Source organism: Mirounga angustirostris, unplaced genomic scaffold (genome assembly GCF_029215605.1).
Source record: "Mirounga angustirostris isolate CCGP_5_RB_7025 unplaced genomic scaffold, mMirAng1.0.hap1 SCAF_5, whole genome shotgun sequence".
NCBI classification, from domain to species: domain Eukaryota; kingdom Metazoa; phylum Chordata; class Mammalia; order Carnivora; family Phocidae; genus Mirounga; species Mirounga angustirostris.
Genome location: NW_026991713.1, coordinates 97404099 through 97426246, shown reverse-complemented (window position 1 = coordinate 97426246; position 22148 = coordinate 97404099). Strand labels below are relative to the sequence as shown.

At 48.7% G+C, this 22148-nt stretch overlaps 1 protein-coding gene across 1 annotated transcript in view; it reads left to right on the top strand.

The window, feature by feature from the left end:
* Nucleotides 1-14982, top strand: part of NTF3 (neurotrophin 3) — a 67381-nt gene extending 52399 nt beyond the window's left edge. The window contains exon 2 of the mRNA XM_045874020.3: nt 13879-14982. Within this exon, the coding sequence (XP_045729976.1) occupies nt 13879-14673 (795 nt within the window). The 3' untranslated portion in view covers nt 14674-14982. The remainder of the gene's footprint in view (nt 1-13878) is intronic.
* Nucleotides 14983-22148: the final 7166 nt, after the last annotated feature.

The window sequence follows — 22148 nt, the reverse complement described above, 5'->3', positions numbered from 1 at the left end:
GTGACTACAAGCTGGGAGGGGGACCCCCGTCTTTGGAGTCCTCTTAATGCTTGGGTTTTCTCCCCTTGTCAGCATCCCTCTCCCAGCATACTGCGTGCACATACACACACACACACACACACACGTGCATACAGTCACACACTCCACACGATCACATGCAGACACACACCACACACACACGCGTTCACACAAGTATTCACACACACACACAGCTATCCACACAGACGTGCACACCACACACCTGCACAGACACACACACATTCACACAAACACGTACATAACACACACACAAATATTCACACAGACACACCACACACACCGACATACACACACATGTTCACAAAGACACACACATACGTACACATTACACACTCATATGCAGATGTGCACAACCCACACAGATATTCACATGGACACACACACAGAGGTATATACACAGACTCACACTCAGACATACACAGCCCCCTTTGCCACTTCGCAGGCAGGCCCACCGGGACTGCGGCACCCCAGCAGAAGCACGCCCTCAGGTGATTGGCGGCTCCAGGGGACCCCTCCCCTTCACAGTTCCAGCCTCCAGTCATCAGCAGTGCGCTGGCAGTGGTCCTAGAGGTCCATTTTAGGTCTGTCCTCCAGGAATTTACTCAGACGCTTCTGGGCAGATTTCATGAAATGTCATCCTTGACACTAACAAATGACACATTTAATCTATATAATTTTTCCAGCTCCGGGTGTTTGCTTATTTTCACTATATAGCAAACCACCCCAAACTTAGTGGCATAAAATGCAACCATTTTTGCATTTCTCGTCATTTTGTGGGTCAGGAACTTGGAGACTGCTGGGCCGGCTGATTTTTCTGTGCCATGTGGCCTTAACAGAGGTTACTTGGTGGTATTCAGTTAGCCGATGGGCTGGTCTGGATTATTTAGGTCAGTTTTACCTGCAAGACTCGCGCCTTGGCAGGGCCAGCTAGAAGACCATCAAGGGGAGCCTCTCCAGCATGCTGGCCTTGGGACTGTCCGGTGACTCACGCAGTAGCTCAGGGCTCCCACAACAGGTGGAAGCTTCATGGCCGCTTAGGGCCTAGCCTTGGAAGTCATCTAGCAGGACTTCGCTATCCTGTACTGGTCAAACTGCCACAAACACCCACATACAAGGGGAGGGCACGTAGACAGCACCTCTAGACAGGAGTGTCAGAAATGAGCAGCTGTTTTTCAACTAACAACATGCTTCTGTGTGATATCTGGTCCCAGTGTATTTTCTAGCTAGACCTTCTTGCAGATTGACCCATTTTCAATACCTGATATATCAAGAGAGCCTCTATTTATGCTTAAAGCTCTCTCAAGCTTCCGGGGTTCTGTGACCAGCTTTTCCTCCGAGAGCATGTGCTCTCAGAGCATGTGCTGTTCAGCATCCTTAGAATCATAAGGACAGTCGGTTGGAATGCAGAGAAGCTCTTCAGAAACAATGAGGTTTTCCAACATAATGGTCTTGGGGGCGTTGAGGAACAGGGAGACCAAAGGGATGGAAAAGCTGTCAGGATGGACGTGAGGCCATCCAGCATGATGGCAGGATCAGACATGGAAAGGAAAATGCATAAAATCCCAAAGCCCTTGAGGAGTGTGGGTATCACGTGAGGGATGGTGCTGATGCAACACGGGTATTTGTGAAAGGAAGAAGAAAGGAAGGATTCTGCTTCCGTGGGCTACCTCTCTGGCTGGGTCAGGTTATGAACGCTCCAGCCCTCTCACACTGTAGTGTTGAAGGTGCCATGTTGGTCAGGCTCACATGGGGCCCCTCTGCCTCCTCGAGGAAGCTCTGCAGCCAGTGAGCCTTGTGGACAGGTTTCCCTCTTGGTGTTCTTAAATATAGTGTCCTGTGTTGGTTCCAAATGAGCAGCACAGGGTTGGTCCTCTGGAGAGCTGGCTTCTATTTCTGGCTCTTTTACTAATTTGTTGTTTCATTTGGGGCAGGTCACTTTCCTGCCATAACTTTCCCATGCTACGAGAATCTGAGTGGATTAGGATGTGGGTACCTGGCTCCACAGCTTCAAAGTGACACAGAGAAATGGGGTGGACCCAAAAATGAGACCAGTGATGAGGATCATTTGGTCTGGCGAAGAAATGGCTCAGGGTCGGCAGAGGGTAGTAGAAAAATAAGAGTATTCCCGCTAGAAAGAACCTTTAAAACTCTTCAGTTTGAGGGGCGCCTGGGTAGCTCCGTCGGTTAAAGCATCCGACTCTTGGTTTGGGCCCAGTCATGATCTCGTGGGTCTTGAGATCAAGCCCTGCGTTGGGCTCCATGCTCAGCGGGAGTCTGCTTGAGGTTCTCTCCCTCTGCCCTTGCCCCCACTCGCTCTCTCAAAGGAATAAATAAATGTGAAAAGAATATTCTTTAGTTCGAGAATTCTTCACCTAGGATCTTTGGGCCTCTGGATGAGATTTCGGGGAGTCTGAATTGCCTTGAAAATTTTCTGAGAGGTTGTTCTTTTATGCGCACATGTATGCTTCTTAGGGGAAAGACGCTTTAGCTTCTATCACATTCTGGAAAGGGTCAATGATCCAAAAATGGTTTAGAACCACTGCTTTAGTCCACCAACATTATATCATGTGATTCCTAACCAGGAGGGATAAAGCCTCCCCAGATGAGATGGCATTCCAAGAGTGTGAGTGCATTTTTCCTGTTGTCACCATGACTGGGGGGGGACATGGCTGGCATTCCGTAGATGGGGGCCAAAGCTTTGTGTGTGAGGTACAAGACTGAGCAATGAAGAACTACCCTGCCCAAAGACCGGCAGCACCCTCTGGAGAAATATCATCAGGAATTGAGACCCTAAGACAAGCAATGATTCTCCCTTTGCCACAAAGCTCATTAGTGGCTGAGTTGGGTTTTATTCATAAATCAGAGCAGGAAATGTGCCAGGAGTCCACATTATTTTGTTTCCCCTTGCCAACTGCAAATATACTACAAAGAAAACCAAAGAATCAGAAATCTATCTCACCTTCAAAAAATCCAGCAATTTATAAAAAGAATCCCTGGGTTCTTGGTCTTCTTCACCATCAAATAAGAAGGGAGGAAAGAAGCATTTTACCTACTGGGAAGCTAGGGGTTATATAAATGAGCCCTATAGCCCTAAGTGGTGTCGGTATATTTTTCAGCCACTATGAATTGGTGACACCAAGCTTAGACTGTGAAACGTACTCTTCACATTTCAGCGGCCCTGTCTTGGATGTCCCTTTCTCTAAAAAGGAAAGAAGCATTAATATACCAGCATGGCACTCACTGCCTAGTTCACTGCAAGCAAGTGGCAGGTTCTTAGACTCTCTGGAATGAACTAGGAGGTGTTAGGCAGTATTACCCACGGGGTCACCCAGACAGAGTTCTTAGACTCTCTGGAATGAACTAGGAGGTGTTAGGCAGTATTACCCACGGGGTCACCCAGACAGGGTTTCACACCCTGGCTCTGCCTCTCAGTTGATGTGTGATCTCTGACAACATGCCTTAATCCCTCTGAGCCTCAGTTTCCTCAACTGAAAAGTGGGGATAATAATCGTATCTGTGAGGATTAATTGAGATAATCCATGTAAAGTGTCCCACAAAGTCCCTAGCATATGGCACGGTTCAGTAGATGCTAGCTATTATTACAAGCGATTATTATGACTGTGTCTGTGATTAAAGACAGCTTTGGGTTCAGAGTGTTGGTGCCAAAATTGCTTTCAGAGGACAAGCTCTGGGTTGGTTTTCAGTCTCACCCAGCTGCCCAGAAAGAGAGCCGTAGACTGTTTGGGATTGGAGTCATAATGTTTATGAAGTGCCTACTGCACACTCCGGTTTGGGTGGGAGATTGATTTTCTTCCTGTGTGCACATCCCACCATCACTTTACAAGTGGGCGAGAAGAGGCTCAGGAAGTCACATAGATGTCTCTCGGGCCTTGGTTTCCTGGTCTGTCAGGGTGTTCAGGCGAATGATGGTGGCCAGGCTGAGCAGAGAGGAGAGACGCCCAGAAGAGTAGGAGGAAGCCGTGGCATGGGAAGTCTTCAGACTTCACAGTTTCCTGGAGTGGGGCTCCAGGCCAAAGATAGCCCCAGACCATTTGCCAATCCCTCATCCTCATGAAAGGAGGTTGGCTGCGGGGCCAGTGGGGAGCCTAAGAGGGGGACAGAGGCTATATTTGACGCAGGCCTGATCGCCAAGCCTGGAGGAGAAAGGCTGCCATCTGACCACACTGCAGCCAAGTCCTCATGGGGCCAAACCATTATGGTTTGGGTTGATCCCGTTCTCACTGCTGCTACTCTGGTTGATGCACAAAGGTTTGGGCATTGCCAAGTCAGCTGCGGTCTTGGTTTGGAAGAGGCATCCAGAGTGTGAATGGAAGTTGTGCTTCGGGATTTCCCTCGGCTTCCAGCTCTCAAGATGAAGCCAACTTCTTTTTCTGCCATTTTGAGACCCATCCTTGGCTGGGTGGACTAGATAAATAATTTATCATCATCATCATCATTTATTATATTTATTAAAGATCATGGGGCGCCTGGGTGGCTCAAGTGTTAAGCGTCTTCCTTCAGTTCAGGTCATGATCCCAGGGTCCTGGGATCGAGCCCTGCGTCGGGCTCTCTGCTCCGCGGGAAGCCTGCTTCTCCCTCTACCACTCCCCCTGCTTGTGTTCCCTCTCTCGCTGTGTCTCTCTCTGTCAAATAAATAAATAAAATCTTAAAAAAATATATCAGTTACTCAGCAGCCCCTACCTTGTAATAATATTAATTTACAGCTGTATAGCATTTTGCAGGTAATGCAGATTTCTGACACATAAACCCAACTCCAACATTAAGCACAAATCTAAAGCAGAAGGTTGACTTGGACAGTTATTCTCTGATGCTAAGAGTTGAATTCCAGCTGTACCCCCAACTATCCGTATAACTGAAGCGACCTTCTCATGTGTGTTTTCACACTCGGAAAATGGGGTTTCTCCTGATGCAGAAAACAAAACCAAAATCAAAATGTCTTAGGATATTAAATGACACAATAATTTAGAAGGAGCCTGGCTGTAATGCATCCTCATCTTGGGGACTACGGGGTGTGTGTGTGTGTGTGTGTGTGTGTGTGTGTGTGTGTGTTGGTGCCCATGCACGCACACACAGAAGCCCATGCATGCACACTTTTATGCACAGTGATGGATCGGTGTTAGTGCCCAGAACAAAGAAACTAAATGTATAAATACATGCCATTATGGCCAGTAGCTGGGTTGACTCAGATTTTCTCTGCAGATCCTTCCTTGTCCACCCTCTGGCCATGAGATGAGAGTATGTAGTATGCAAAGGATAAAGTAAATCTGGATTTCCTGGGGCTTGTGTTGGCATACCAAGCTCCTTTCAGATCTCTTTGCCAAGACAGGGCCATGCCCGAGGCTTCCATGGCCTGGAGAATAGCTGTACTACCTTGCTCTTGGAGGGCTGAAGCACATTGTTTTGACATATGCCATACCTTCCATCTTTCGCTGCCTTGGGGCCAGAGAGGAGGGTATGCTTTGAACAATATAGAATTCCTCTTCCAACAGCTGTGCAAAGCAAACTCACAGCTTTCAACTTCCATCTCAGGGCATCGAGCTTGGCTTTTGGATATGGGCTCCTTGTCCATTCTGGAATCTGTCTTCCTCATTTTCAGGCTTCCAAGGGGGACCAGTTTCAGAAATTTCTTTTCTTTTGAGGCCCTCTATTTTGTTTCGTTTTGTTCTAGAATAGGCCTTCCCTGTTGACTGTGTGCCTTGTTCCCCCTGGGAAGCCAGCAGCCCCTGGAAGTTGAGGACCTTGTCCTATCCCAGATCTCAGGCCAAGTGTTGTCCGTGTCAGACAATTTCTGACCTGGAGTTAAGTATTTTAACCAGAGGAACAGGAGAGCAGTCCCATCTCCCTGCCTCTGCTCTCGCCGGTTTTGACTGTATGGGTGTGGGTTCTACCCAGGGATCAGGGCTCTTAAATGAGATGTCACCAAGTGAAGCACAGAGAGGAGCTCTTCCTTCCTCCGGTCACGGTTCACCTCCGGTTTGGGGGAATGCAGAGCATGCTGACCGGCATCTTTTGGTGACAGCCATCCACTTGCTCTCCAATCTTGGCTCTATTTCTTGCCCTCTCTGAAGCTCAACTTATGTACTTTTGTGCTTCATAAGACAGGGAACATAAGAGTGGCCACCACTCCAGAGTCGTGCTCAGAGTGAATGAGGTGGGATTTAGGAAAGACCCACAGGGCTATAGGGGAAGAAGGCGGGGCCGTGGAAACCCACACAGCCCTAGTCATGTGAGTTCATTTCTCATTTACTCCTTGTAGCCATTCCAAGTCGCTCCTTCCCTTCATCCCTTTACGAGCATTTCCCTCCCTTGTTGGTTTTGGATTCATCTTGCCCCCAGTGAGTTAACCTACGTGTTTCCCGTCTGAATCTCATCGTGCTATTTCCAGGCTGCCAACCCCCACGGGTGCTGGGGAATAATTGGTCTGTCCTCACGAGTGTTTGTAGCACCTTCCCTTTGAGCGTCATCTGTGCATTTTAATTAATCTGCCACTTTTTCCTCTCTCCTGCTTCCGGATCATTAATAAAGAGATCAACCAAGACCAGACCAATCCCCAGCGGAGGCTCCACCAGGATCTCTCTCTCCCGGCAACCAGCCTTGTCATGGGTCAGAACATCTTCATATGGCCCCCCTGACTAATTTTCAGGCCTCGGGACCCGGGTTCCGAACAAAGCCAATTTGAATTAATTAAGATACGGGGAGCGAGCTTAGCCAGTATTCTCTATGGCCTTAGTTTAATATTTCCACCACATTCCTTTCCTTTTTGTCATTTTATTTTAAATCTATCGCTTTCCCACCTCTCCCCCTTTCCAGTCCCTGAACAAGATACTAGGGTTATCTGGCAGGATGTAGTCTTTGGGGCCCTTAGCATTAGTCAGAGACCATGTCATAGCTGCAGGAATTCTCCAAAGATTTAGGCCCTCTGGATACAGCTGGACAGAGTCCTTGTTAATCCAGCCAGAGAAATGCATTTGCCTCCAGAGGAGGTGGCCGTATCAGAAATAATGAAATCTCTTGAATTTGCATATTAAAAACTTGGCACATTAAAAAATGGTTCCACCTTGATCTCATGCCTCTTCCCTGAGGACAGCTAGAGCACAACCTCTATGCCTTATTTGTAAGTCACCCTCATTTCCAGTCCTGGCACCAACACCAAGCCTTGAGATAGTGCATCTGGTGTTCCGTCCACTACAACACATGGCCTCTGCAGGGATGGCGGACCTGCAGAGGAACTGGCCGACCCACAGAGGGACAGGTCTTGGAGGACATCGGGCCTAAGGGGGACAACAGTTTGTTTACTTTCACAGGGAATACGCAGAGGAAGAAACAGGAGTGATGGCCTCAAACACCTAGAAATTCTGCCCAGAGCTGAGGATTCCCAGGGAGGTGCTCGACCTGCAGCTGCCTTGGTTCCAGCCTTGGAACTTGAGCTTCCTCTGGAAATAAACTCTCTGGAATGTTCGAGAGCAGGGACAGACAGACCCCATAGCATAATCCGTAAGGGCATCAATTCCAGAGCCAGACTGCGATCAAATCCTGACTCTTCTGCTTGTTAGCTGGTTATTAACCATCTTGTGCCTCAGCCTCCCCATCTGAAATGGTGAATGTTGGTACCTACCTCACAGGAGCTGTTACCGAGATTAAAGAGTTAATGTATGTCGGTCCCTGGCACATCGCATTTTTGTTCCTGATGCCCCCACTCCAACCAGGCTAAACCGTCACTCCACACACGGGCAGCAAACAAGATCTCTAGGTCCATGGTCCGGAGGAGGCACGTGTGCTGGGAAGCTAGTCGTGGAGAGGTAAATTGGAACTCAAAGGAGAGTGCCCCAGGTGTTTATGTGTGACGGGGACAGACACGGGTGGCTATGGGTTCAGGTCCTGTCCCACCCCACTCTCCATCCAGCTTTCTTTTCCATTTCAGCCGCTTTGCCCAAAAACCCTCTGTGTGTGTGTTGTAAACTGAGCCAGAAAGGAGAAATCAGAAATTGCTCTCTTTTGAGTATTTTGAGGGATGGTGAAACCTTATAGGAATGTTGCTCCAGGGACTGAGAAAACACCATATGTGGGAAAGCATTTCTAAGTGAGGAAAATAGCATCTGCTAGTTGGTCAGGATCTTGGAAAACTCCGAGCAGGGGATATGGGCACTGGGGAGAGTGTAGGAAGGGGGTTTTACTGAGGTCTTTAACAGGTCTTTTTCCAATTATAGCCAAGAAGAGCCTGGGGACCGTGGCCTACTTCAGAGCCAGGCCTTGTATTTTCTTTGGGAAAAGAAGGCAGAGTTGAGTGGCTTCCAGACCAGGCTTGGCAGAAGCCCATCCAGGATCTCAGGCCAGTGAGCAGTGTCTTGGGCAGGTCTCGATTGTGGTAGGCACTCATTCACTAAGTAGACATTGAGACTCTGCAATGGACCAGCCCCATGATAGGCAGCAGGCACGTGTGGATGAGGAAGGCATGGCCCCTCAGCCAAGAGAAGACATACAGCCAATGATAACACAACAGGATGCTTGGATGGGGGTCGCTATTAACAGTGACCAAAAGAGAATGAGCATAGAGGTCTTTCTAAATTGAAAAATTCACTGACATGTCTTGCCTGGGTCAAGCCAGGACAGCCTTCCTTTCTTCACTCCCCACTCCAGGGAACTAGCCTTCTGGGGAAAGCCCAGGGGTGGAAGATGCAGGTTCTGGTGACCAGAAGGAGCCAGAGATCAGCTCTAGGCTCTTCTTGCCCCCAGTTTATTCAGAAACAACACTTCACACGTTCCCGTGCTTGTTTGCTTTTGAGATTTTCCTCTTCTCTGTGCTTCCAGTTTGCAATAATCTTTTCTTCTCCCACAACTCGTGTGGCTGGTCTGAGATCCAAGCACTTGCTAGCAGTGGCATTTGGGAGAAAGCTCTGTGTTGGTTGCTGTGGGCTGTATGCGGAAAAGGAATTCCTGACTTCAGCCGCTTGGTACCTTGTATGTGTGCATGGACAGGCGTGCAGCAACTCTGATGCTCAGAGAACTCAAATTCACGTTCAACGAACATTCCCAGGGTACCGCTACATGCCAGATACTGTGCTAAGAGCTCTCATGTAGATTTCATTATTAACCCCTCACAATAATGTTGCTGGTGCACAAGCCCCATTTATTTATTGAGCTTTAGAACAGGGTGTCCTCTGTCACTTTCTGCTATTACTAAGGAGTCTAATCTTAGATGACTCCCTCCGTCCCCATACCGGGCCTCAGTTGCCTTACTTGTAAAAATGAGGGGTTTACACAGGGTCCTTTCCAGCTTCAAACATCTGTGTTTTGGAGAGGTCTAGTAGCAACATTCTTGGACTTGCTCACCATGAGAAAGCTACAAGCAGATTATCAAGGTGGTGGCCACAGGCTCCCCTGCTGGGTTTTCATGCAGCCTTACAAGTGGGTTAGAAACCCTTACCAGTCTACAGATGATTTATTCCCACAGCTTGTTCTCAAGTATCATGGTAAGGTTTTGGATTTGATGGTAAAAACAGCGGAGCTCCAGAAATGGGTAGGACCAATGCTAAGAGGCATTTGGAAACTTTCTTACATTATTAATTTTTCATGTGTGTCTCACCCCCACCTCCACCCATGTGGCCTGATTTCTTTGTGATGAGTTGTTGTTGTTGTTGTTGTTTTAAGATTTTATTTATTTATTTGACAGAGAGAGACACAGTGAGAGAGGGAACACAAGCAGGGGGAGTGGGAGAGGGAGAAGCAGGCTTCCCGCTAAGCAGGGAGCCTGATGCGGGGCTCGATCCCAGGACTCTGGGATCATGACCTGAGCCGAAGGCAGACGCTTAAAGACTAAGCCCCCCAGGCGTCCCTCTGTGTTGAGTTTCTGTGCTTGGGACCCGAGAGGGGCAGAGTTGTCTAAAAGAGTCAGGAGACCTGGGTTCTAACCCACTCGATGCCTTCGGCTCCCAGCGGAAGTGCACAGCTAGGTGGGGTGGTAGGAGCAGTCCACGTAGGTGCAGCAATGAGTATTGTCTGGACAGAAACTAAAAATAGTAATAAAATCAACTACACGTTATTCTGCTTTTTATAATCAGCATGCTCTGGCAATTCTGAGCCGTATCCATGATAATAATGTTCCATCCTGACGATCCTGACTTCTCCCACTGCCCCATTTAGTTTCCACATTTCTTTCTTTTTTTTCAAGAATTTTTATTTATTTATTTGAGAGAGATAAAGAGAGAGAGCATGAATGGGGTGAGGGGCAGAGGGAGAAGCAGACTGCCCGCTGAATAGGGATCCTGATGCGGGGCTCCATCCCAGGATCCTGAGATCATGACCTGAACCGAAGGCAGACGCTTAACTGACTCAGCCACCCAGGCGCCCTTGGTTCCCACATTTCTTGGTTGCCACTGCCCAGAGGAGGAAAGCAGGTCGTCATGAGAACCTTTTCATTTTGCGCATCCCCAGGCTCTCCCCACCAGACTGCAGCTGAAGTTATGGCTCCTGCCCACGGCTCTGAACGTGCCCCCCCTCCCATGCAGCACTCAGTGGGCTTTGCCCGTTCCTCTTGACCAAAAATGGTTTTCTACTCTTACCTTCATACAATTTCACCAAAATGGAACATTCTAGCTCCTGCAGCCAGGGCTGGCTTCATGGGTGTGCTGCCAGTGCCCATCGTCCCAGGCCCTGCACTCAAGAAGGGGACCCCACACTCGGGGAAGGGGGGTTAACGCTTTGTGGTTGTCATTTTGAAATTCTTAAGAATTTTATCTTCAAATATGTGTTCTGTAAGTGAGGTCTGATGGGACAATGGAGCATGCACCCAGGGAGCTTGGGGTGTTGGCTCAAATGCAGTCACCCCTCCTGCCACCACCTTGCCTCTAAATTATTTCCACATGAGGCCCTCCAAATTAGGTCACTCTTCTGACTTCAACTTCCGTCCCTGCCTCCCTGCACCCAGACCTTAACCTCCACCGTGTATTCACCGTGGCCTGGACGCAGTGGGGAGGCACAGGCGGGAAGGGGCTCCTGGCCTTGGAGGAGAGGGAACCTAGTGAGTAAAGCACGGAGAGCCCTGAGGCTTGTCATACCTGCCGCCACAGCCAATTGGAAACATGCCACAGGAATGCAAAGGAAGTGGTGGTTGCTGCTTTTGGCGGGCCTGCTTTTGGGGGCCTCGCTTTCCAACTGGGCACTGAAGAATGAGTGTAATTTCAACAGGAGAGGTGAGGAAAGTGTGCCAGCGGAAGGGAACATGCACACGGCTCCTAAAGCTTGTTCAGGCAGCTTTGGAAGAGCAAATGGGCTGGGGCCGGGGTTTGCTCGCCCAGCTGTAATCTGACGAAAAGGGCAGCTGGGCAGGGAGTGCAGAGGATCCCTCTACCCTGTGCGTTTCTCTTCCTCCTTCAACTGCAGTTAGGTTTTCCTCATCTATACAATGAAGGAGCTGGATTCAATGCTTCGTTTATATGGCTCTTCTACCCCTTAAACCCTTTGGTTCCTGTTCAGGCCCCAGCCATAAAGACGCTTCCCTCTGTAGCCCCAGTCTACTGGCACCATCCATCTTTCTTCCTGTCCATGCACCCTTGTCATTCCTGGCTAATCTGTGCATCAATTCTCATTCCCTCTGGGACCTCCCCTCGCTGACCATCCTTGATCTATTTCCCCATGAGCAGGTACCCTGTGTATTCTTAGCTTACAGTGGCCGGGCTTTGGGAGGATTTAATAAATTGTTTTCTGATAGACTCTTAGCCCCAAATTGCTTTATTGCAGCTGTATTCCATTTGGAGGGGGGAGAAAGGGCATGCAGTTCTAGTTGCATGCATGCCATACATTGTGTGTTCAAGATTCATTTTGTTGGGCCTGCAACATGGAAGGAATTGTCAGTTATATGCAGAGTGGGAGGAAGAGTAGTTATCCTGTGGGAACCACTTTCTTAGGGTAATAGGATTCTTAGAGCAGTCTCTAGGGGTGGGCAGCGAAGCTAGAATCCTTCTCTCGGCTTTGACCTTGAAGGAGTCAGTTGTCCACAAAAGTGCTTCCCATGGAAGGAAGATGATCCCCTTATCAAAGAGGTGGGCCAAGAGCCAGGAAGAGGAAGTTGGAGCAAAGTGCCTGCAGCATTGCTGGCCTTTGGGGACAAGAGAGCAGTACTTCAGACAAGACGGGGAAAGAGGCTGCATCTGGAAGTCCCGGGAGCAAGTTAGCGTGGGCAAGCTCAGACATGGGTACTTGGTAAGCAGGGCCGCTTCTCTGATTCCTGTGTCTCTCTTGTTTATTTCCCTTCTGTTTTCCCCCTGGATTTACTAAAGTCTCTCTACAAATACCAAAGGTGAACCGAGGGAATGGCTTTTATTTTCCATGCTTAGAGCCTTAAGGAGGAAACCGTGAGCCCCTGGGGGCCAGTGAGGTGGTAGTAATGGTAACTAAGGTTTGGCTACCCCACGGGGGTGGTGTAGATCACAGAGTGCAAGTGGAGATCGCTCCTGCTGCCAGCCCTCCCTGCCTGAAGAGTCCCCATCCAGTGCCAACCTTCAGAAAAGCTGGGCTTTGCTCTAGTGAGGGAGAGACCAGCCAGAAAGGTATCTGGAGATCAGCCCTATAATCCCATAAGGACCCAACAGAAACCCCGTGTCGAGGTTCTGCTCTGGCAACAGAAGGAGAGTGTGGATGGGTTCAAGTACCATTTAAATGAAGAGATAGCAAAATGAAAATGCAGCCCCCAAAAGAAACATTGTGTACTAGAAACTTCACATTAAAAGGCCAAACAAGAAAAAACAAAAAAAGGAATCCACAAGGAATCTTGCTGTTCAGGGCAAGTCCAGCCCATTACCTTGAGCCAGTTATTGCTGTGCCTCCAACTTCTGCAGGTAGTGCTCTGGCGGGGAGAAGTCTCTCGGAAGCAGTTGGGTGCCCTGGTGAGGCATGTCCATTAGAGAGCTCGGCCAGGCCCCCTCACAGAGTGGGGAGCAGCCCCCGTGCTCATTACAAGGGCGGAGAACAGCTCCACCAGACGGGGCCTGGCCAGGGATGAGCCCACTCTGATGCTGCAGTGTGCAGGCAGCTGACCCATCCCCAGCCTAGGGGTATTCCTTCCAGTGACCCAGAAGTTGCATTAGGTGTGGGGGAGGGTGGTAGGGCTATGTTCTTTAAGACCATTGCAAGTCTGTTCCTGTTGCTAAAAGAATGCCAATATGCCTTTATAATTTTCAGGTGCAACTCCATAATTTGCCAAGGTGGAGTGGACTGTGGTCTTCTCAGACTCAAGTGATATCTAAAGAAGTGGCAGGACGTCATCCACACACAACAGAAGTCTGCAGATTAGCGCAGACCTCAAATGCAGATGCCCTGGGGGATTTCTGTCTAGGAAAGTCCTAAGTGCGAGTTTCCTCCTCCCTCTGCCTTGGAGGCTCTTGGGGGCCCGGTCCCGGGGACAACCTTAGCTCTTCTATACCGAAGACCTTGCCACTCATGTTTTTGGTTTATTTAGTTTAAAAAAAAAATTATTTTGCCCTCTCTGTCATTCACGAGCACAAGATACACAAACGCGCGTGCGCATGCACACACAGACACATGCACACACATGCACTCCCCATTTCCTAGCACACAGCCACCATGCTAGGGGAAAGATTATTGAGGGAGAGGCACGTGGAAGTCTAGGAGGAAAAGGCACTTTAGAGATTCAAAGGACTCGTACGGAGGCAGTATTTCCCGAGGAAAGAAATGGACAACCCTGGTCTCTGGACATCAGAGAGGAGCTGGGTGTTCTTGCTGCCTCTCACAGGGTTACTCAACCCACAATGACATGGATTCAGCTGCCACAGCCTGCCATTAACCCCTGTGTTTCCTTTTCAGATCTTACAGGTGAACAAGGTGATGTCCATCTTGTTTTATGTGATATTTCTCGCGTATCTCCGTGGCATCCAAGGTAACAACATGGATCAAAGGAGTCTGCCTGAAGACTCGCTAAATTCCCTGATTATTAAGCTGATCCAGGCAGATATCTTGAAAAACAAGCTCTCCAAGCAGATGGTGGACGTTAAGGAGAACTACCAGAGCACCCTGCCCAAAGCAGGGGCCCCCCCCAGGCCGGAGCAGGGCGAGCTGGCCAAGTCGGAATTCCAGCCCGTGACTGCGATGGACACAGAGCTGTTACGGCAGCAGAGACGTTACAGCTCGCCCCGGGTCCTGCTGAGTGACAGCACCCCCCTGGAGCCCCCTCCCTTGTATCTCATGGAGGATTACGTGGGCAGCCCTGTGGCCGCCAACAGAACGTCACGGAGGAAGAGGTACGCCGAGCACAAGAGTCACCGGGGGGAGTACTCCGTATGCGACAGCGAGAGTCTGTGGGTAACCGACAAGTCATCGGCCATCGACATTCGGGGACACCAGGTCACGGTGCTGGGGGAGATCAAAACCGGCAACTCTCCCGTCAAACAATATTTTTATGAGACACGATGTAAAGAAGCCAGGCCTGTCAAGAACGGTTGCAGGGGGATTGACGATAAACACTGGAACTCTCAGTGCAAAACGTCCCAGACCTACGTCCGAGCACTGACGTCAGAAAACAATAAACTTGTGGGCTGGCGATGGATACGGATAGACACCTCCTGCGTGTGTGCCTTGTCGAGAAAAATTGGAAGAACATAAATTGGCATCTCTCCCCATATATAAATTATTACTTTAAATTATATGATATGCATGTAGCATATAAATGTTTATATTGTTTTTATATATTATAAGTTGACCTTTATTTATTAAACTTCAGCAACCCTACAGTATATAAGCTTTTTTCTCAATAAAATCCGTGTGCTTGCCTTCCCTCAGGCCTCTCCCATCTGTTAAACCTTATCTTGTGACCCGGCTCTCGGGAGACGCTCTGTAAAATCTATGTACACCAGTATTCTGCATTCAGTATTTGTCAAGGCCATGGCTGTCGTTTTAGTAAACTTGTTAAAATCGGATGCTGTCAGAGTTGTGTGTAGACACAGTGATGCCCCTCCCCCTTCTGGTATACTTCATGTTTGATTAGTTCATTAAATGCGCTGTTGGCACGTCCGCTGGAAGGACACACGGTAGCTTTGGGCACCGCACTTGATTCTGGCCAGCAAGTTCACTGTCAGGGACTTGCTCGCTTTTCTCTACTGTCACTTCTGCCAATTAGAACTCTGATTTGCTCCAAGGTCACGGCCCCGGAACAGTAACAACAAACCTGGCAATTTTAGTTTGGGAAGTCTCTTTTCAGCACATTTGTTGTTTTGGGGTTTGGGGTTAAGGGTTGGATTTATTTTATTATTTATTTTTTTTTTTGGCTATGGTTTTTGTTTTGCTTTCTGTAAGTGGTTTTCATCCTTTTAGGCATATAGGAAAAAATGTTTTAACTATTTGTAACAGAATAATTGTATGGTTACCCAGAAGCCAGCTGAAATGGATCATGAATAATCTACAGACAGAAGAGAACTTCCTCACTAGAGATCCTCTGGGCGCATGGCCTCCTCCCTTCTCTGGGGGCCCCTCCCAGAGCTGCATGAGGAATTGGAAAATGCTCGCGCTTCGGAGTCAGACCTGGGTTGAAATCCTATGTCCTCCCTTCCTTGTGACTGGGGACCAGGCTTTGAAGGCTCTCCGGAGCCTGGGGTTCCTAGGGTCAGAAAGTCACGTGGGGATTCTTGCTAACTCACAGGGCTATCATGAGGACTCAGCTAAATAACCACTGTGGATTTCCTAGCATAGGACAAGCATTCGAGATAGTTCCTTCTTCCTTCCCTTCCTCTCCTTTCTTAGCTATCGTATTCCTCTGTATCATTTTCGGTGGGTTCGTCGTTCTGAGAGGTAAAAGCTCAAGTGGAAGGAAGGTGCTCCCGAGTCCCAGGGATCCCTGTGGTGATGGCCACACCCACCCACAGAGGCCGGCCTGAGGAAGACAGAGTGGCTCCCCCAAGCCCTTCTCCACTGGGAAGCAGACTCTCCCCCTGGTGCTAGAGCCCAAGGACTCTCATCTCCCATCTTGTTGAAGGCATAGTACCCACTGTTGTTCTGCTCTGGAGCCCTGTCCTGGGCCTTCCCTGCATTGCCCTGCCTTCAAGGCCCGAGTGTGTTCTCCAGCTAGAGCAGCCCATGCCCCCAAGATCTAACACATGCCTAACAAAACATGCGATCTTTATGAACCTCTTGGAACAGCCTCCCCAAATCGCAGTGGGTTTGGTTGAGAGCACCATCATACTGCACTCGATTCCGGACACCTAAAATACGAAGGAAGGCACGACATGAGGAATTGGCCTCGTGCCCACCTTCTGCTGGGCACTTGCAAACATGGCCACCCTTCCTTGTCACAAGTCTGTTGAGGTAGGCGTTATCACCTCCAGTTTACAGGTGAGGAAACGTGGCTAAGGATTTAACTTGCCCATGGTCATCGAGCAAACAGGTGGCAGAGTGAAGAGTTAAATCCGCGGCTGCCATGAGGATGCAGTCTGTTTCCTCTTCACTAGGCCCCCTCCGCCCCGCTCCGTGCAACACTTTGCATTTCAGAATGAGCATTACTGTCCTAGGGACATGGAAACCTTTTGTGGCCCTGTTTCGTGACCTAGAACATAATGAACCCGCTGATAGAGTAATGGCTGTCTTACGGTTGAGCCCTCTTCTCAGACTGGAACTAAAGTTCCTCTTCTGGACTTGCTATTCCAAGTAGGTCTGGAGGGTCCGGCTGCCTGGGGAGATGCGCTTGGGTGACAGAGCCCCCAGCCCGGGAAGACACCATTCCTAAACAACAGGGCCCGAGCGAAGGAGTTTGTCTGCCCGAGGAGAGCGAGTCTGGAGCAGCCTGCTTCTGGGCTGAGTGCAGCTCTGGCGACAAAGTGAGCCTGGGGATGGGATGAAAACCTTCCAGAAAGGAACTCCAGCCTTCAGGCCTTTGGGACGGCTCAGCCTCCCCCATGCTGGGTGGCAGAGCAGCAACGCATTACCCGGTTCCATGTGAGTAACTTTATCGGCATAAGAGGGCATTCAAGTGCTGCCAAAGTCAACATGTCAGGCTTGTGGGCCCAGGGCAGAGCCTTCCTCAAGATTCACAGGAGGCCTCTTTCTATCTAGTGTACATACTTGCCATTGCCATAGCTCCCTAATGAAGCTCTTCTCTGCCCCAGAGGCGACTTGGCGGGCTGGTGCCTGGCTCCGGGAGAACGCCACACTGGCCTCCATCTTTCCGTACGGGCTGCTGTCCTGTTGGAGCTCCAGGACACAGGCAGGGGTGCTGCAGTGTGAAGAACTTCACCGGACAGGAGGAGACCGGCTCTGGCCCAGCTTCGTTGCCACCAGCAGCCACAGGTCCTCGGAAAACGCACCTGTCCTGATGGGGGCTTCCAGCATCGTGAGATTCTACTGCGCAAAGGGGCAAGGACCAGACTGGACAGTCCTCACTTCCTTAAGGGCGGCTACCGTGAGGAGCTCTGTTGGCCATTGGGGGGGATTCTGCATGCCCTCCCATAAGTCTCTTGGGGGCCTCCCTCTACAAGCTGTGTGAACTCACACACATTGCTTAACCTCTCTAAGCCGTTCTTTCCTGGTCTGTAAAATGAGGGTAGTACCTACATCATAAGATTGTTTTGCAATGTAATGAAATCATCCAGTTCTTGGCTCGTAAGTCTCTTTGAGTGTTACTGATGATGATGATGATGATGATGATGATGATGATGATTAGCTATCGGGGGATTTGCACGGGTTCTCATTCTGGAATTCTGATAGAAACTTCCGAACTTTGAGGTGGAGTATTAGCCCTGATAAAAGTATATCAATCACCAACCCCACAAGACATAGTCCCCAAGGGAGAATTTGCCCCATTCCCCTGGCCCAGTCTCACCGACAGGCCTTGAACCCTCAGCTGACACACCAGGAAAAGTATTTCTAACCCTCCTTAGCAGAAATACTAGCTGTGATTTTCTGATGTGTGTGCATGTGTGTTTTGTTCCTTCCTGCAAATGCGTGAGACAGCCTTGTTCTTGCTACCTCTCCCTCTCGTCTGTGTCTAACAAGGCTTTCTCCAGGGTGATCTTTGGTTCATTTGGTTCTTTGGGTTGGCATTTTTGAGGATTTCTTTGCTGTTCCCTTTCCTGTATGTGTGTTCATGTGTGCTTAGTTAGTCCATGTAAAAACCCTCCACTGAAGCTTGGAAAAACCATCTGCGTTTATTTTATCACCTTTGAACATGTGTTCAGAAATGAAATCTGTGTAGTCAGAGATTTGTTTGGCTTCACCAGGAAGACGCATCCCCCAGACTTTAAGCTTGAATAGCCTTGGGTGTGCAAACCCAATATCAGGTCCTCGGTTACACCTGACTTTGCCTCCCAGAGCTCCAGCTCTGCTCAGCCTCACGGAGGGTAGCCAATAGCCTACAGCAGCCCCTCCTCCCACTCCAACCTCCCCCCCACCTCTGTCCGCCCACTCCACCACACTCCTTATCCCTGGCCCAAGGTCCTTGAATGTGCTCAGTTCCACAGACCCAGGAAGAGCCACAGCCACTGAAGGCTGATTCTCTCAACTAGAACCTTCTTCAACCTAACCCCCACATCTAAGGAGACCCGAACTCCTTACACATGCCTTCTCAGGTTACACTGGGCGAGTGGATGTCTCAGAAGGCACACATGTTCACGACGAGCTGCAATGGAAGCTCTGTCTGACTGGAACCCCTGGGTCCTTGTTTGGTTCCAGATGGAGGCTGGCCCAGCTGGGAAGAGCAGAACCATAGAGGTCAAAAGTGCTCTGATGGGCAGTGGATTTGTTTCCTTCACGGCTGGCCTATACTTGGTTACAGCATACAGAAGGCCAATGAAACAAGCACAGATGTGCCTGTGGTGGGGGCCGGGGCTCCGGAGAAGCAAAGAGGTGGAAGGCAATGGCCCAGAGATCGCAGAAGCCTTTTCTAGAAGCTGCCTACCGCTGATGCATTTGGCTCAGTTGTTACAGAGTTCAGTTAATGACATAGCCTGTCAATTACAGAAGTCTCTGTGGCAAGAAAACATAAAAGTTTATTGGAAAATTGTGAAACATTCTTTAGAGTTAGATGATTTCTCACATGGACATGTATGGAGGTGGGTGTACGTGTCTGTGTTTGCACATGTGTGTGTGTGTGTGTGTGTGTGTGTGTGGCTGCTTTGATTTCCTAACCACTGATGTATTGCATTTTTTTAAGAAAAGGTAATGCTCAAAAAGAATGCTCCAGAACACAAGTTTAACCTTTAGGAGACAGAACTGGTAGCCAGCTGGCGAGCATATGGAAAATGCACGTTCTTGGGACAAGAAAACAGGTTGATCAGGGTTGAGGATTTACAGACAGAAAAGGCATGAGGCAGACTCCACCAGCCAAAACAGAAGGAGCCAGATTTGTGGGCTTTCTGATTTGGTAGAAAAGCACTGGAAGCTGATGCTGGGCTTTAGGGGTAGAAGATAAGGCTAGACCAAAGAGTAAATAATAGTAATGGTGATCATTTACTGGTTGATCCCTCCATGTAAAGCCCTGTGTGCATCTGGTAGTTTTAACTCCTTCCTGCAGTTGAGAACACTGGTTTATTATTTTTTTTCGAGGTTTAATAAAATACATAGTTTTTATTACTTCATCAAAGACACACTAAAGTAAAACTGGCTTTTTATTTTGTCTTGTTTTTTTTTTATGATTATGTTATGTTAATCACCATACATTACATCATTAGTCTTTGATGTACTGTTTCATGATTCATTATTTGAGTATAACACCCAGCGCTCCATGCAGAACGTGCCCTCCTTAATACCCATCACCAGGCTTTTGTTTTTTTAACCGTGAGTGTGTTGGTGAAGAATATAAGGACTCAGCACAGAGAACACTGGTTTAAAATAAAAAGTTGTCACTTGCCCAAGGCTGAGCAGCTGGTAAGGGCAAGGGTCCAGATCGGAGCCCCAGACGTCTGTGTGGTTTGGAGGCATGATACTCTTAACTGGGTGATTGACGCAGTAATGGAGAAGATGCCTAGTGCTTCGGAGGACCCTGATGGCTGGATCGCGATGGGGTGAAGGGAGCCAGGAGGGTGGCGGGCCCTTGGCACACAGGGGAGATTGAAGGGTCAGGACAAGCAGAGATGCCCAATGATCATTCCACCGGAGGGAGCTGCCAGGCTCAGTGCAGGGGGTTGGCGAACACAAGCGGCCCTTCCAGCCCACACCTTCCATCCCCCAACCCAGTGGCTGGACAATCATTGTGCCGGGGGAGGGTGGCTCTGTCTTGTCCCTGAAGTGTAAAGACCAGCATTGCTGTATTATCTCTCTGGGGCTTTTGCAAGGAGGTAGAAGACGGGGATTTCAAATTTGGATAGAAACTTTCATCCTCCCGGGTAGACGAACCATGAGAGACGATGGACTCTGAAAAACAAACTGAGGGTTCTAGAGGGGAGGGGGTGGGAGGATGGGTTAGCCTGGTGGTGGGTATTGAGGAGGGCACGTTCTGCATGGAGCACTGGGTGTTATGCACAAACAATGAATCATGGAACACTACATCTAAAACAAATGATGTAATGTATGGGGATTAACATAAGAATAAAAAAAAACGAAAAAAAAAAAGAAACTTTCATTCTCCCTTACAAGGCAGAAATCTCTCTTTTATTCATTCCATCCTTTCTTTTTTTTAATTTGTGGAATGCCTATGAGATGCCGTACACTCTGTTCAAGGATACAGATTCAGCACAAGAGATGTCATCCCTCCCAGAAGAGCAGTGTAGAAAGGATGGGACCTTAATGTATAGCAGCTTAAAGTGGCCTTCATAATTTCCACATCTTCTCTATAAACACCTCCTTACGGGGAGCTGGCTCTATCTTAAAATGGCTCTAATTATCCAATAGAAATCCATTCCCCATGTTGAAACCACATCTACAGATAAAACATCGATAACTAAATTGTCAACAGAAGGGCTATAGGAACCTAGAAAATAAGCAACTAAGTGCAGCTTGGGACAATTGAGGAAGGCTTCATGGAGGAGGTGACCTCTGAGCTGGTTCTTAACGATGAGTAGTAGTTTGACAGGGAAGAATGAGAGGAAGGGTATCCCAGACAGAAGAAGAGCCTACAAAAGTGTGTAAGGGTGAAAGGGTCTGACATACACAGAGAAAAGTTCAAGGTTCAGGATAACAAGAATTTCATGACTATAGGAAGCTGGAGAGAGAAGCCAGGACCAACGACTTCAAAGCCATATGTGAAAGGCTATGACATTTGTATTTGATTATTCCGGTACTCCCAACCTTAGGATCAGAATAATCACTGAGAAGACTCGTTAAAACTGATTGTCGGGCGCCATAACCGGAGTTTCTGATTCCTTACGTCTGGGGTGGAGCCTGAGAATTGGCATTTCTAACAAGTTCCCAGGTGATGGTGCTGTACCCTTTGAGAATTACTGGTCTACTAAGCAGTGAGGAGTCAATAAGGGTTTTTTCAGGTTTTTTTTAAGAAGATGATTTTGGTGGCAGTATAACTGACAGACAGACTGGAGATAGGTTGACAGCTGGAAGATCAACAGTACATAACACAAGAAAGGGGACAGGTTAAGGAGAAGGCAGTGGGGGTGGGAGACACATCAGGTTGGAGAAGCGTTTTTGAAATGTTAGTAAGATCTGCTCACAGCTGGTTGTGGAAGGTGAGAGAGCAAGGTGTTAAGGAAGATGATCACAACATTCTCCGTGCATACTGGTTCTAAACCAAATTTAAGAGGACAGAGAGACAAGTGGGTTTGAAGGCAGGAATGACAGACGATGAGTTTGAGGGGGCCATGGGACATCAAGGTAGAGAGACCCAACAGACTGTTAGTTATCAAGATGGCTTTATGCTTGGCATTATGAAAGAACAGTTCTTACTTAGTTAAGAATAGTGCAGCATAGATAAGCTATTTGCAAATGGGTCTAGTCAGAGCTCAGTGGATGGGTGGAAGCTCATCCGCAAATCAGGGTGAGGCATCTGGACTCCTCTGGGATCTGTGGTCAGGCCTCCACTGCCTGTGATCCCTTCCACCCTCTTTCTTTATCACTTTGAAGCTGGACAGACAGCTTGGAGATGACCGAGGAGAAGCAAATGACTATTCTGAGGCCCAGGGCAGTGCCATTCCCTGGAGATATGC